This window comes from Sus scrofa, chromosome 12, assembly GCF_000003025.6.
Source record: "Sus scrofa isolate TJ Tabasco breed Duroc chromosome 12, Sscrofa11.1, whole genome shotgun sequence".
Taxonomy (NCBI): domain Eukaryota; kingdom Metazoa; phylum Chordata; class Mammalia; order Artiodactyla; family Suidae; genus Sus; species Sus scrofa.
Genome location: NC_010454.4, coordinates 51,853,755 through 51,870,273, shown reverse-complemented (window position 1 = coordinate 51,870,273; position 16,519 = coordinate 51,853,755). Strand labels below are relative to the sequence as shown.

The 16,519-nt window shown below is 48.3% G+C and overlaps 1 protein-coding gene across 6 annotated transcripts in view; it reads left to right on the top strand.

The window, feature by feature from the left end:
• The window catches only part of RABEP1 (rabaptin, RAB GTPase binding effector protein 1), a 265,953-nt gene continuing 251,527 nt past the window's right edge, over window positions 2,094-16,519 (top strand). For 3 of the 6 annotated variants that reach the window (XM_021067731.1, XM_021067732.1, XM_021067730.1), the window contains exon 1: window positions 12,026-12,173. In XM_021067731.1, the coding sequence (XP_020923390.1) occupies window positions 12,041-12,173 (133 nt within the window). In that variant the 5' untranslated portion in view covers window positions 12,026-12,040. Of the gene's footprint in view, window positions 2,291-2,555; window positions 2,625-3,112; window positions 3,365-8,759; window positions 8,844-11,130; window positions 12,174-16,519 lie in introns of those variants that run through there. The other 3 variants (XM_003358232.4, XM_021067741.1, XM_021067740.1) reach the window with 3 other exon arrangements.

Genomic DNA, 16,519 nt, shown 5'->3' with positions numbered 1-16,519 from the left:
CTACTTCTCAGTCTTGAAAATCCTATACTCTTTCTCCACCAGGGTCCATGTTTCACTGCTGTATTTGCCAACAGAAATGGCTTGTCTGGTTTGAGATGCCGGTGATGATATTTTTATTACCATTATTTTGCCATGCCTGTGGCATGCAGAACTTCCCAGGCCAAGGATCAAACCCTTGCCAAACCCGTGATCCAAGCCACAGCAGTGACAATGCCAGATCCTTAACCCACTGAGCCACCAGGGAACTTCATGATATTATTTTTATATTAAGTGGGACACATACAGTATGCATATTTCAACATATCCCTTGGTATAGAAATAATTAGGAAGATCTAGATGAGGAGGATCGGTCTGTATATTGAATTCTACAGGTTCCTTGAAATGTAAATGCCTGACTTAGGACACCCCATCTGTTCAGAGTGGCAGCTCTGTCTGGTTGTCAAGTGCTCTGAGATTCAATTTTTTCCTGCCGTCTCATCTACGTTCCCAGACAGAGCCAGACTCTGGTTTGTAGGCATGTGGCGCCACCTGCCGCCCATGGAGGACACTGCCTCTTCACCCCAGAGCGGGGAGAGGATGCCTGCATGTGTAAAGACATCTCCTGCTCCCGTGCCTTTCAAGGTTCCCCAGCTACTAAATTCCACTTCAGAGAACTTTTCTCACGCATTTCTTTCCTTCTACCCCTTTCTTCCAACTCTTACCTACCAGGCCAGAAAAATCTCTCCTCTCCTGATTTGCACCAGCAGTTGCTGCAGTTGTAGTTGCCAAGGCACACGTTCTAAGTGCCTTTTGTGCATTGTCTCATTTAATTCCCACAAGAACCCTATCTACTAATATTACCTCATTTTGCAGGTGAGGACACTGAGGCGCAAAGCTCCGGTCATTTTCACAGGCATGCAGAGCTAGTAAGTGGAGGGCAGGGCTGTCTGCAGCCCGTGCTTTTCCCGTGGTCCTTAGCCCTGAAAAACACTTCTCACTGTATCCATGTGTTCCCGGATAAATACATCTTTGTGAGTTGTTGGGAAAGCTTATCTAATAATCATGACAATGTCCCAAGGGTAAATAAATGTATTTCTGGTTTCAATAACTAATTTAAAAATAAAATTTAGGAGTTCCCGTCATGGTGCAGTGGTTAACGAATCCGACTAGGAACCACGAGGTTGCGGGTTCGATCCCTGCCCTAGTGGGTTAACGATCCGGCGTTGCCGTGAGCTGTGGTGTAGGTTGCAGACGCGGCTCGGATCCTGCGTTGCTGTGGCTCTGGCGTAGGCCGGTGGCTACAGCTCCTATTCGACCCCTAGCCTGGGAACCTCCATATGCCGCGGAAGCGGCCCAAGAAGTGGCAAAAAATAAATAAATAAATAAATTAATTAATTAATTAATTAAAAAAAATTTAGAAGCACCTCCTGTGTATAGGTGTAAGGATGTCTGTATCTTAGGTGTCTTGGCACATGGTCACTGAAATATTCATCCTTCATTCTCTTGAGTGTGAATTTAATTTAATTTTATTTTTGGCCAGGCCCATAACATGCAGAAGTTCCTGGGCCACAACAGTGACCCGAGCCACAGCAGTGACCACGCCGGTTCCTTCATCGCTAGGCCAGCAAGGGACTCCTTGCGTGCGAATTTAGCACCCAGGCTGGCTGTGTTACTTGGATACTGAACTTAAATTGATAGGCTTGTTCCTCAGAGTTGAGGTGGCTTTTAGATTTAGCAAATGCCCAAGACATCAGAATCACCTGGGAGTGAAATATAGCTAACCCTGCCCCTCTTCTGGACCTTCTAAAGCACAGGCTCCTGAGATGGGCCCCCTAATCTGGACACTGTCTCTTGCTCACCAAGGAACTGCCTTATATTCGTGTGGCATTACTGGATGCATTTTATGAGAGGCTGAGTCATTTGGAAGCACGTGATAAAAAATTGATTTAATACACCGAGCGCAAAATAAAACCAATCCCCTCCAATTAAAATTTCAAGAATTGCAGTTGGAAATCTCACGGAGGGAACTGGACACTGTTCACGCTCATGAACTGGTAAACAAATGCCTGCCTCCTTTGTGAGTCTCCTGAGAACTTGGCAGTTGTTTTGATTTGCTTCTGCTCCTCCTGTGGTGATGTTGTGGATTGAGCTGTTATTTTTAAATGTACTGTTAAGTCACAGCCAAGAGGAGCCTAAAGAGGCATGACATCGAAAAGCAGTGTGGTGTTCTGGATGGGATCCTGGCATGGAGAAGGGACGTGAGGTGAAAGGAAAATCTGAATCGGTCGTGGATGTTAGTTAATAATAGCATGTCAGTTGATTTTTTTTTTTTTTTTGTCTTTTGTTGTTGTTGTTGTTGTTGCTGCTATTTCTTGGGCCGCTCCCGCGGCATATGGAGGTTCCCAGGCTAGGGGTTGAATCGGAGCTGTAGCCACCGGCCTATGCCAGAGCCACAGCAACGCGGGATCCGAGCCGCGTCTGCAACCTACACCACAGCTCACGGCAACGCCGGATCATTAACCCACTGAGCAAGGGCAGGGACCGAACCCGCAACCTCATGGTTCCTAGTCGGATTCGTTAACCACTGCGCCATGACGGGAACTCCCCAGTTGATTTCTTAATTGCACCAAACGGACCATTCTCAGGTAAGATGTTCACACGAGAAATTGGTGTGAGGTATACGGGGCTCTGCACTACCTCCGCGGTTTTTCTGCAGCTCTAGAACGAAAGAGTTAAAAGTTCGCTTAAAATAAGTAAAACAAAGAATTACAAAGATGGCAGAAATGTACTGTTATCATTTTAAATGTTTCATCCTCTGTAACCTCACGCTGGTATTTATTGCGTAATGGTGCTAATGTTAGCACTGAAAAATGAAAGTGAGCTGTAATAAAACTCCCTAGAAAAGTTTCAGCAACTGCTATGGCACTCGGTCCTGTGCATTTAGGATAGAGTATCTCATGAAATCATAGAGATAATAAACATAGCCTTAAAACAAAACACAGGTACTGATTGTGGGTTTATGAGCCACATAATGATACCAGCTCACTTTATTGTTATTCCTGTTGGCGAAATTGCTTTAAATTATGTGATGTCTGCAGAAACTAATGGCATGCCTGATTCTGCCTCTTTTCAGATAAGAGAACCAAGAGGTTAAGCTCTTTTTTTAAGGTCCCGGAAACAGTAATGGCAGAGGCAGGACCAGAAGCCAGGTCTTGTGATGCTCGATCTTATCACTTCTCTGGAGCAGCAGGAGCCAGGCCCTCACCCTTTAACGGGTACGCCAGCCCCTCTTCCTCCTTCCTGTCAGAACGTCACTTTCACTCAGATGGATTATTGCTTATCCAAGGGCGGCTCTATCCAAAAATAAGGAACAAAATCAACCAAGGTTGGTGCTTGATCCTTCTGGTTGCTACGTTTTGGTTCACAGACGCTCTGATGTTGCATGGAGCTTGCAGACTCTAGTGTCAGCTGCTGATCCTTATCCATCCCGTGAAAAACTTTCCAACTCCACGGTAACTACTGGTCTAATGGGATCTAAGGAGCTTTGCGCAGCCCGCTGGCTACGTGTGCTCTTTTTACCAGCTTTACCCTGGGCCCCACATTCCTGCCGTTACTCTTAGACCTCTGGGTTAAGGGGCTCTTCCTTCAGGCCGTTGTTAACATTCGTTTAATCGCAGACGATTTTTCCAGGTAATCATTTCTCAGCCAACATGTACAGACCATCTCTGGTCAGTGCTGTGCTCCAGGCACAGTCCCTGAGGGCAGGTTGGATTCTTATCAGCAGGTGGGGAGATGACAAATATTCTTACAAGAAAATACAAGCTACAGGATGTCAAATTAGCCCAACACCAGGGGTCAGGAAGGCCAGTGGAGGAGGGATTGGAATGAGAAGAGAGGAATCAGAGGAGGCCTTGTGTTGGTGATTTTTTTTTTTTAACATGGTCTCAAAAATATGCATTTAAGGATATTTCTTTTTGTCTTCAAGTATAGTCACTGCTTTACAGTGTTGTGTTTGGTACACAGCAAAAATGATTCTGTTGCATATGTATATATATATATTCTTTTTCAGATTCTTTTCCATTATAGGTTATTACCAGATATTGGATATAGTTCCTTGTGCTATGCAGTAGGTCCTTTTTGCTTAGCTGTGTTATACACAGTACTGTGTGTCTCAATCGGGAAATGCTGACTTATCCTTTCCCTTCCCCTTTGGTAACCATGTATGTTTTCTGTGTCTGTGGGTCTCTTTCTGTTTTGTAAATAGATTAATCTGTATCTTTTTTTAGATTCAATATATAATATCTTTTTTTAGATTCTATATAGAAGCAATATCATATGATATTTGTCTTTCTCATCCTTACCTCAGTGGATGTGTTTTTTTTTTTTTTTTTTTTTTGGCTGTACCCACAGTGTGTGAAAGTTCCTGGGCCAAGGATTGAACCCATGCCACAGCAGCGACCTGAGCCACTACAGTGACAAAGCCAGATCCTTAACCTATGCTACAAGGGAACTTCAAGATGTGTATTTTTTTTTTTTTGTCTTTTTAGGGTTCCCAGGCTAGGGGTCAAATCGGAGCTGTTGCTGCTGGCCTACACCACAACCACAGCAAAACCAGAGCCGAGCCCTATCTGCAGCTTACAGCACAACTCATGGCAATGCCGGATCCTCAACCCACTGAGCGAGACCAGGAATGAACCTGCGTCCTCATAGATGCTAGTCAGATTCCTTTCTGCTGAGCCACAGTGGGAACTCCTGAACCAAGTCTTGAAGAAGGGAAGCCAGATGGGTAACCCACGCACTGTCGTCATGCAGGGTAGTGTTCCGGTAGATGGGAGATGCTTTGTGCACACATAAGGCAGATGTGGATTTTCTGGATGTAGATTTTACATTTCCTCTCTGGAGCTGGCTCACGGTCAAAATAGTGGCCAAACAGGTGTGGACAAAACAGAGCCCCATGGAGGGGTGGAGGCAGGTGTGTATTCAGTGGGACTTTAGGAAGGCAGCCAGTTTGGAGTGGGGAGAGCCTGGGGAGGAGTCTGAAGATGTGGCTGCTGATCTGGCCTGCCACCTTCTGAACTGAGTAAACCTGGGCAAGTCACGGAACCCTCTGCTCTGCCCTCATCTGTGAAGGACTTTTCTCTAGTTGCCGTAGACCCAAAGCTTCCAGAGACTCTGACCGTGGCTCGTGTATATGAGAGGGCTTTGTAAACTACGTTAGGTGTTTCTAAGGTTTGGGTTTGTGTTATTGTTCTTTTAAACCATGCCTCAGGAGTTCCCGTCGTGGCTCAGTGGAAACGAATCTGACTAGTATCCATGAGGACACAGGTTCCATCCCTGGCCTCGATCAGTGGGTTAAGGATCTGGCGTTGCCGTGAGCTCTGGCGTAGGTTGTGGATGCGGCTTGGATCCTGCGTGGCTGTGGCTGTGGCTGTGGTGTAGGCCGGCAGCTACAGCCCCAATTCAACACCTAGCCTGGGAACCTCCATATGCCATGGGTGCAGCCCTAAAAAGACAAAAAACAAAAAACAAACCCCAAAACAACAAAAAAAACCCATGCCTTAAAGCCCATATTTTGCCCACCTGCATAAGATGATTACATCACTGCCTTAGTGTAGCGAGGTTTAGGATGGTTTGAATGATTCGCTCCTGCAGGGGTGAGAGCATCTGAATGAGAGAGAGAGGCAGTGAGCCCAAGATGGGCCTAGAGAGGGGACGTGTGGGTGTTGGCATCAGAATCAAGCTTCAGAGACAAAGGGATCCTTTTGCTTGAGAGAGACCTTAAAGGGTCATCACAGCTATGGATTTCAGTGGCACTGGACCCAAGGACAGCATCGTGGGCAGGGCTGGGGCATAAGAACACAGAGCATGAAGAACAAGGAAACAGAGTGTGGCGATGGCGAATGGATGCCATTAGCCTGAGAGAAAGTTTGTGTCACAGAGAAGGGCTCTTGTTGGAGGGCTGAATAGTTCCTCCAGGATTTTTATGTTTTTAATGGCCACACCCTTGGCACATGGAAGTTCCTGGGTCAGGGACTGAATCCGAGCCACAGCTTGCCCTGTGATTCTTCAGATTCGGCAACACTGGATCCTTTCACCCACTGCACTGGACTGGAGAGCTAACTCGCACCTCTGCAGCGACTCAGTGCTGCAGTCAGATTCCTCAGCCACTGCACCACAGCGGGAACGCCCAAGATTTTTTTTTAATTGAAATATAATTGATCTACAATGTTGCGTTGGTTTCAGGTGTACAGCAAAGTGATTCTGATGCATATATTCGGAGGATATGTATATATATTTTCATATTCTTTTCCATTCTAGGTTATTACAAGATATTGAATGTAGCTCCCTGTATATACAGCAGGACCTTATTGTTTATCTATTTTATATATAGTGTGTGTATCTGTTAAGCTTCTAACTTATCCCTCCTCACCCTTTCTCCTTTGGTAACCGTGATACTTTTGTTTTCTATGTCTGTGAGTCTGCTTCTTTTCTGTAAATAAGTTTATTTGTATTATTTTTTAGATTCTGCATAAAAGTGATATCATATGATATTTGTCTTTGTCGGCCTTACTTCCCTTAGTATGATAATCTCTAGATTACTGCACGTTACTGCAAATGGCATATTTCACTTTTGTATGGCTGAGTAGTATTCCATTGTGTGGTGTGTGTGTGTGTGTGTGTGTGTGTGTGTGTATATACACACACACACACATCTTCTTTATTCATTCCTCTGTTGATGGACATTTACGTTGTGTCAATGTCTTGGCTATTGTAATGTTGAGGTGCATGGGTTTTTTTCACATTAGAGTTTTTATCGTTTCCAAATATCATCCACAATTTTTAGGTGCCATATCTTGAGCTGAGAAAATGGCACCATGAAGACAGAATGAAGAGTCATTCTGTCGCCTTCAGGTTTTCTTGTCACATTGGGAGGTTTTATGTCCCTATGATGGTGGGAGACCCTTGGACTGGATTTTTCCTCCCGTGTTATATTCTGAAAAGAGAGCCTCAGAAATATTCAGGTACGGGGAGTTCCCATCCGGGCTCAGCAGAAATGAATCCGACTGGTATCCATGAGGATGTGAGTTCCATCCCTGGCCTTGCGCAGTGGGTCGGGGATCTGCATTGCTGTGAGCTGTGGTGTAGGTTGCAGGTACGACTTGGATCCCGCATTGCTGTGGCTGTGGCTGTGGCTCTGGCCGGCAGCTACAGCTCCAATTTTTTTTTTTTTTTGTCTTTTTGCTATTTCTTTGGGCCGCTCCCACGGCATATGGAGGTTCCCAGGCTAGAGGTCTAATCAGAGTTGTAGCCGCCAGCCTACGCCAGAGCCACAGCAACACCGGATCCGAGCTGCGTCTGCAACCTACACCACAGCTCACGGCAACGCCGGATCGTTAACCCACTGAGCAAGGGCAGGGACCGAACCTGCAACCTCATGGTTCCTAGTCGGATTCGTTAACCACTGCGCCACGACGGGAACTCCTACAGCTCCAATTTGACCCCTAGCCTGGGAACTTCCATATGCCACAGGTGCAGCCCTAAAAACCAAAAGAAAAAAAGAAAAAAGAAGTATTCATGTAGGACTACTTTGATCTGGATAACAAATAAGTTCTTTTTTTTGCCTTTTCTAGCGCCGCTCCCTCGGCATATAGAGGTTCCCAGGCTAGGACCTACACCACAGCCACAGCAACGCCAGATCCTTAACCCACCGGGCAAGACCAGGGGTCAAACCCGCAACCTCATGGTTCTTAATTGGATTCGTTAACCACTGAGCCAATCCCAAATAAGTTCTACTTACATGGGAATTCGGACTAATTAGTAGCGGTTTCCTGGAGTCTTATGACGAAGGGGCTCTAAGGCAGACTTGGGGTTCAGTGGGCAGGGGCACTGTCGAGGCTGGGTGGTGTCTTAACCCTGGTGCCAAGTGGGCTCATTACTTTGCTGCTTCATGGAGACTCCAGAGCCTTGGAGGGCTGCCTCATACCCTGGGGTACAGCTTTCTTGTGCTTTGTCCTCTGATCACTTGCTCCCTTGCACATTCTGTGGCGTCTATTTCCAGGGCATCCCACCTCCTGCTCTCCTTCCTCAAAGCTCAGCCCCGACTCCCCTGCCAGGGCAGCCTTCTCTTCCCCGTCTCTCTGCCTGGCACCAAACCATGGAGCAGAGAGAGTGAGGTTTCCAGGTGTTGCTGCATTTTTTCCCCCTAGGGCTGCACCCTCGGCACGTGCAAGTTCCCAGGCTAGGGGTCGAATTGGAGCTGCAGCTGCCGAGCCTATGCCACAGCCACAGCAATGCCAGATCTGAGCCACATCTGCAACCTATACCACAGTTTGCGGCAGTGCCAGATCCTTAATCCACAGAGCAAGTCCAGGGATGGAACCTGCATCCTCACTGGATACTAGTTGGGTTCTTAACCTGCTCAGTCACAAAGGGAACTCCTGTTGATGCATTTTATCCCACGTGAAAGGGGCTGTGGTTTCCCCTGAGGGAGACCCTGAGTGGTCCTTCCTGGACCCTGAAGGCCTTTCTTAGGTTTGGAACTTGCCCAAGAAGGCTCTGTTGTCCTGGCACAGTGATAACATGACCTGGCTGGATTGGGCTCAGAACCGGCTGCTCTGGGCTCCCTGGTGTACCTGTTAACTCTAGAGAAGTTGCCCTTTTGCTTTACTTCCCTGCATCTTCAGAGCTGGAGGTGCAAGGGAACACGGCCTAGTTGGGCTCTGACGCAGGTTCCTCTGGGTGCTTTATATGAGTATTTCATGTGCATATGAATATTTCAGGTCATGAGCCCGGCATGGCCAGTGCCTCTCAGTCGTGTCATGCAGTCCTGGCTCTCAAGGAACACTGTCCATCTGGGGGAAACGGTATGTTCATAGGAACTGGTTAAGTCATGAAGGCAGCCCGTGTTTTGGTATACTGGCGGGGGAGGGGGGAACTTTGGTCTGGAGGGGGTGAGGTTGGCGTTGTCGAAAGGAGAGGAGGCAGGATCAAGGCGGGAGGTGGTACCGAGGATCCCGAAGGAGATGCGGGGAGTCGGGAAGGGGAGAGAAATGTACAGACAGAGAATGCTGTCCAAGCTGGTGACCTTGTGTCAGGTCACACCCCGGGCCAGGGTTACTCGCCGGAGGGACTAGGGCTTTTGAAAGACAGGCCAGTGTGCAAGGTGGCTGCTTTTGGTGATTTCTTCCAGAATCCCCACAATGCCTTACACGTACAAAGCTATTTAAGTCTGAGGGGACACTGAGTGCTGTTCCTAATAGTTTGGTAATAGCTTGGAATGTGGTTTATAGACAGTTGAAAATGTCATTATGATCCGCCCTGGGTCCAAAGCAGAGTTGTAAGCTATTCCGAAAGATGACATGGTTGTGAAGGATAAGAGGGGGTGTAGCCCTCCTTCCCACATCTTCCACAGATGGAGAGAAGGGACGAGGGTGAACAGGAGCAGTGTGTCTCTTATTTTCCACATACCTGTCTCTGTGTGAATTCAAGGGAGTGGCCAATGGTCCTATCTGTCATAGCCTCTCTTTTTTGCAAGAGCAGCAAAACTGCTCATACCTACCTATAAAACTCAAGACGGAAGTCCCAGGCATGTTGGGAGATCGTGAAACATCAGCCCCTGCCCAGGCATACACATCCGTACACACACTGGGCACGAGAATGCTATTTGGGGGCCGTACGCCTCAGTCTCCTTCCCTCAGTAAATCCCCACTGCTGCAAATGGCCCCTACATTGGCCATGCAGTGGTGGGCAGGGCAGTACCCAGAGTACGACTTAGCCTTTTTCTGCTTAACCCACGTACAAGGGCTGATTAAATGAAGCACTGTTACTGCCTGGGCCAGTGATGACCAGAGTTTAGTGTGCATCAGAACTCCTGAATGGCTTGTTAAAACACAGATTTCTGAGCCCAACTCTAGAGTTTCTTATTCAGGAGGTCTGCGAGGGGAGCCTGAGACTTTGCCTTTCTAACCCTCGTCCCACATGCTGCTCTTGCTGCTGACTCAGACACCTCACTTTTTCTCTTTTTCTGGCCACAGCGGCCTGCAGCAGCTTGATGTGGGATCTCAGTTCTCAGACCAAAGACTGAACTGGGCGGCGGTGGTGAAAGTGCCAAATCCTAACCACTAGACCACCAGGGAGACTCTCAGACACCACACTTTTTGAATCATTGACCTAAGCTATTGGTTTTCAACTTTGCTGGGTGTATGTTAGAACTGCTTGGAAAACAAACGAAACAATAAAGTCCAGACCATACCTCAGATCAGTTTCAACAAAATCTATGTGGGTGGCGCCAGACAGCAATATTTTTAAAGACCCCTCCCGTCCCTAAGACAGACAACCGTTAAATGTAGGTGCACTAGATAAAAGTCAGTAGAACCAAATGTCTCCCAGTCTTGGTCTGAGGCAGGAGGCTTTTTAGTATGGACATCTTTCCTTGGGGTGAATGCAGCTGGCAGTGATGGTGATGATGGATCATAGCCTGGACAAAAGTTTGAGCCGAATGAATAGGGTTGAAGTAGCAATCATGGGAACTCCCATTGTGGCTCAGTGGGTTAAGGACCTGACATAGTCTCTGAGAGGATGTGGGTTAGATCCCAGGCCTTGCTCAGGATCTAGCATTGCAGAAACCTGCGGTTGCGGCTTGGATCTGGTGGTGCAGTGGCTGTGGCATAGGCCTGCAGCTGTAGCTCTGATTTGACCCCTAGCCTGGGAACTTCCATATGCTGCAGGTGTGGCCATTAAAAAAAAAAAAAAAAAAAGCAATCATGGCAATGATAGAAACGCTGACTAAGGCAACAGAAGATGATTTCTGGGCAGAAGTGAAAGACCTCTGGGGAAGTGGAGGCCATAAATTTCTTTTGGGGCTCTTTTCCAAAATGCATGATTTTCCCCACTAGCTGTCAGCAGCCTGGGCAAAGAAACCGAACATTTTAACTGATCCGGATTAATAAATTTCCCGCGCACTTGCAGACAGTAGAGCAAAAGGGTTAAGGATATTGGTGTGAGAATGGCCACAATGATGGACCTTATAGTCTAGGGCCTCATCCCAGTGAACGCAAGTGAAAGCTTTTTTTCCTTTTCTGATAGGTTGTGTACTGGATATATATGTAATATTACTTTCTGTGATCAGTCACTCTCTTCTCTATTCCACAGGGATTATGGGGAGGCAAACACAGAAGCCTCCTCCCACAAAGGGCGAAGATGGGTAACCCAGATTTGGTTAATGCTACTATCCTTTTACCCTGAATACCATGATTGGTCCAGGGGTGAGCACCAGACCTAAACAAGGCCAATCGCAGGCCTTCCCTGATATTTGGGGTGGGCGGCCGAATTTGCGGCGGCTTTAGATAGGATAGAATGCCTCTTCCACGTAGTCACCTTTGAACCGAGACCTGAATAACAAAGTTTGCGGTGCACAGGAGTGGCAGAGGAAGTAACAAGTACGAAGGTTCAAAATTCAAGAAATACGGAGACTAGAATGGAAGGCCGTTCCCAGTGCCTAAACTCTTAATTTCTGCTCAACCTTCAGATATCAGCCCAAACTTCACTCCCTCCAGAAAGTCCTGCCCGACCTCAAGAGCGGGTCTCCCTTCGCCCCCAGTAGATGACGGGCCTGTCCTAGGACGTAGGGATCTGTTTATCAGGCTCTTGGTGCGCAGGGAAGGGAGTGACGAAATAAGGGCTACAGGTGGTGGTTTAGGGGGTGTCGCGCGATCTCTGCCCGGCGGGCGAGAAAGCGAAGCCCACCTCCAGTTTCTCAAGCTCAGATCAATGCTTCGGGGAGCGATAGCAGCGCGCAGAGGGGCCAGTCTTAGGACGGAAGTGCATCCCTGGAGCCGTTCTAGGAAACTCGGAGGACCTAGCTCGTCAGTGATCCTGGGGCTAACTGGTCATCGCCCAGCACACACGGCCACTCCAGGGAGCTGGTGTGGCAGGCAGCGGCGAAACGGGGCTTGAGTGAGGGCGAGAACCGGCGCAAAAGAAGCCTGGAAAAGGGCGAGGAGGAGCGGGCGTGCCGACCACCTGTTCCTCCCTGGAGTGCGGCGCGCGCTGATTGGCTGGAATGTCGCCCGGGGACCGGAAGTGGCCGATGCCCGTCGCCCGTGAAACCAAGACAACAGCTGTGGTTCTGCGCCGGCGGGCAGAGCGGCGCGGGGAGCCCGAGCGGAGCGAGCGTGGGGCCGTAGCTGTCTGCGGTGAGACCTCATTCCGTCCCTACAGGGGCCGGAGGGCACTGGGCTCCCGACCCCCCTGGCCCGCGCGCCGCGTGAAAACCCTACGTTTAGGCCGGTGTCAGACCCGGTTCGCTCTCTGACCTTGGACTTTATGGTCCCCCCTCCCCCTCCCCTCCATTTCCCCACCTGCAGACGCCCTGGGCAGGGCCCGGGCCCGTCCCCGCCCTGGTTCCCTGCCTGTCAGCCGCGGACGCGGGAGCAGCAGGGACACCCCCTTCCTCGGTCCCGACGTGGGGGGCCGTGGGAGCTGTGGTTTCTTCACAGTCCATTCCCAAGTAAACTTCAGCGACGAAATGGCGGGCGGTGTCAAAAACTTCAGGCCTCTTGGTAGACTGTGGCCAAGGCAGGCATGCGGGATATTGGCCTATGAGGGTTTAGCTGTAGAAAGGAGACAGGTTTGAGCGTAGAGTTAATAGAGCCTTCTTGATTGTGGGAACCAGGAGAGGAGGACAGACGAAAGGAGGGTACTGGTGCTTTAATTAAATGTCATCCAGATTGGGAGCAGGAACTTATTTCTACAGATAGTTATTGACATCAGCTGTGTCAGATCCTGTTCTAGGCTCTTTAGATACAAAAATGAATGAAATATCCAGTTAGTCCTCAAGGATGTCACAGATTTATGTAGATAAGACATTTACACCAACTTATTTAACAGTTATTTACCAGGTATCCAAAATGTGCTAGGCACTGGGATTCTATCAAGGTGAATAGACCACCATCTTTACTCAAGGTCTAAAGAAGGAGAAGCAGAGATGAAAATAGGCTAACAGTACATTGAAGTAACTACTGCAAATTGGACTCTTGGGGACAGGGAAGGAGAATGGAAGACACTTCATGTTTGAGCTGAGTCTTGTAGATGTTTGTTAAGTGCACAAGGTGGGCAATAGTATTGCAGGAACCTGTTCTCAAAGGCAAAGAAGCTTTAAAGAGTAAGATGTGTTTGGGAGTTCCCTGGTGGCTCAGCAGGTTAAGGATCCCGTGTTGGCACTGCTGGGGCTTGGGTCCCTGATGTGGTGCAGTTTCCATCCCTGACCCTGGGAACTTCTGCATGCTGCAGGTGCAGTCAGAAAAAAAGAATAAGGGAATTCCTGTTGTGGCTCAGTGGTAGCAAACCCATGAGGACGGAAGTTTGATCCCTGACTTTGCTTAGTGGGGTGTGGTGTAGGTCACAGACTCGACTTGGATCTGGTATTGCTGTAACTCTGACATAGGCCAGCAGCTGCAGCTCCGATTAGACCCCTAGCCTGGGAACTTCCATAAGCCTCAAGTGGGGCGCTAAAAAGCAAAAAAAGAGAAGTATTTGAGCTGCAGGACCCTAAACATGACTGCAGCTTCCAGCAGTCACTGGCGAGGGTAGGACAGAAGATGGGGAGACTGGGGGCCTGACGGGGGTGGGGTGGGTGGCAATTAGCCCTGTGAGGTTTCTATCCTGTAGCCCGAGGAGAGCAATGAACAGGATGTGACATGATAACTGTAGCACAAAGAAAGAGGTGAATGAAGTGCTGGTTCAGAGGACCAGGGAAGAGCCTCTTTCCTGCTGTTGTTGCTGAAGACTTTGGTGAGGAGTGTTACAAATGTTGTTACAAATGTTGAGTGCTTGGTAGGGTCTGACCTTTCAGAAGTTAAGGAAGGTTTTTTTTTTTTTTTTTTTTTTAAGATGCTCTTGTCTGTAAGTAACGGAATACAACTCAGGCTGGCTTACAAAATACAAGTATATAAGCTCGGAGTTCCCGTTGTGGCGCAGTGGTTAACGAATCTGACTAGGAACCATGAGGTTGTGGGTTCGGTCCCTGGCCTTGCTCAGTGGGTTAATGATCCGGCGCTGCCGAGAGCTGTGGTGTAGGTTGCAGACGCTGCTCGGATCCCGCATTACTGTGGCTCTGGCTTAGGCTGGGGGCTACAGCTCCGATTGGACCCCTAGCCTGGGAACCTCCATATGCCGTGGGAGCGGCCCAAGAAATAGCAACAAGACCAAAAAAAAAAAAGAGTTTTTTAAAAAAAAAAACAAGTATATAAGCTCTCTTAATTGGAAGTCAAGAGGTAAAATGGTTTCAGGATTGACTGAATCTAGTGGTCTTGGCTTCACAATTTTCTCAGCTATGCTTGCCTTCATCCACGGCTGCCCGTGAAATGGCAACAGTGGTTTGGGGCAACACTCGATAGAAATCTTTCCCCGTGGTTCACGCAGGATGGCAGACAACGAGTCCCAGACGCTCTTAGCACATCTCCTCAGATTATTGACACAGGAGTTCCCATCGTGGCGCAGTGGTTAACGAATCCGACTAGGAACCATGAGGTTGCGGGTTCGATCCCTGGCCTCGCTCGGTTAAGGATCCAGCCAGCGTTGTCGTGAGCGTGGTGTGGGTCGAAGACACAGCTCGGATCCTGCGTTGCTGTGGCTGTGGCATAGGCCGGTGGCTACAGCTCCAGTTCAACCCCTAGCCTGGGAACCTCCATATGCCGCGGGAGCGGCTCAAGAAAAGGCAAAAAGACCAAAAAAAAAAAAAAAAAAAAAAAAAAATTGACCCAGATGAAGGCATTTGTCCATTCCTGAACCAATTATTTCTGCTGTATGGAATGGTCGCTTGGCAAAGGGGATCATATGAATTTGACTAGGGACACTCTCTCGCGGCTCCCAACTGGAGCTGTTGTTCTCCTGCAAAGAGCAAGGCCACTGCAGACTTTTTTGCTTAAATACCTCTTAAAGTAATCTGAAAAGTTTTTCTGTCCCCTGAAGTGGTTCTGAGTTGACATCCAAAATGTTTCATCAGGTTTTTCATCATGAATTTGAATCATTTCAAAGGGTATTCCTTTTGGTATATTATAAACTGTAGCATTTCAGAACCGAGCCTCATGCAGTTTGCAGCATTCCCGCCCTTGGTTCCGTGAGCTCCCCATGACCTTCACCCTCTCTGTAAGAGTCATCTCAGCTGTGTGCTGGCTAATATCCTCAAGTCCCTCACTCCCTCCTTCTTCTACACATGTGTCCCCAGATTCCCAGGCTGCTCTGGGGCTGTCAGAAGTGTTGCTGGAGAAAGTCAGCACCGTCAGGCAGGTGTCACAGGATCACATCTGTTATGTTGTTTAGCTCCTAGTACTTGCCCATCTTCATTCTCCAGAACGTCGGTACACCTTCACCTGCCTTCTCTCCTTCCCGGTCTACCCTACCTCTGCGCATGCTGCACTGAGGTCAGAATGTTCTTTCTGTTCTCTCGGACTTGCCAGCCTCTCAGGCTTTGCTCACCCCGTGTTCTGCCCGGAATGCTGTGGTGCAGTGGTCCTCAAACGAAGGGTGTGGGTCCACAAACATTTCCTGTAACACCCGAGAGTGTAGTGCTTTTCAAATGCAAATCAGTCTCTGGAATCTTGACTTCAGTTTGTACCTTTTCCTACCAGCCATCTGCTTGAGAATGGGCCTGTGGCCTGTTGACTTTTCTTTTCTCAGCTCTTCTTTCACAATTGCTCTTTTCCTCCTTGACCAAAGAAAGATACATCTCTACCCACGCCTTCTGTAATTTCCCTGTGGTGTATCACTCTGGGGTGGAAAAACCTCCGGAGCACCACACAGAGGGACACTTTGTTAAGGAAGTAAATGATTTCTGTGTCTTTTATAACTCAAGTCCCAATCTTTGCTTTCAACAAAACTTTAAAAAGACCTGATCAGACCGTCAGCGGATAGATTATTTAATGATTATTTTTTACTAACAAATCACCGTATGATTTTTGGCAGATAAGTTCAGAAGATTAAGTCATATCGTTACCCCAAGATATTGTTGTAAACTCTGCTTTAGGCAGTTTGGGCTGACTCAGGTCTAGGCGCAGGAATTAGGGTCAGTCTGATAAGCGGAAATGTTATTTAGTCAGTTGTGTTATATATTCCCTGTCTGCTCCGGAAGTTTAAGGTAGGGGTGGGTAGGAGCGGGTGTCAAGACGGCGGGTAGGAAAAAAGAAGTCAGAGCAAGAACTGGCAGTGCGTCTGTAATCCTGCTGCTTCACCTGTGTTGATCTCCGTGGTGGACCAGATCTTGGAAGAGGTAGATGCACCAGGCTGAGAATGGGGCGACTCCAGTCATTCACACTGTCTTACACAGTGGTTTCCAAACCTCGTAGGCTCTCACAATCACCTGTTAAAAATACACATCCTGGAGTTCCCGTTGTGGCTTTGCAGTAACAAACCTGGCTAGTATCCATGAGGATGTGGGTTCCCTGGCCTCGCTCCGTGGGTGAAGGATCTAGCATTGCTACAAGCTGCAGCATAGCATGGGTCGCAGATGCGGCTTGGACCTGGTGTTGCTGTGGCTGTGGTG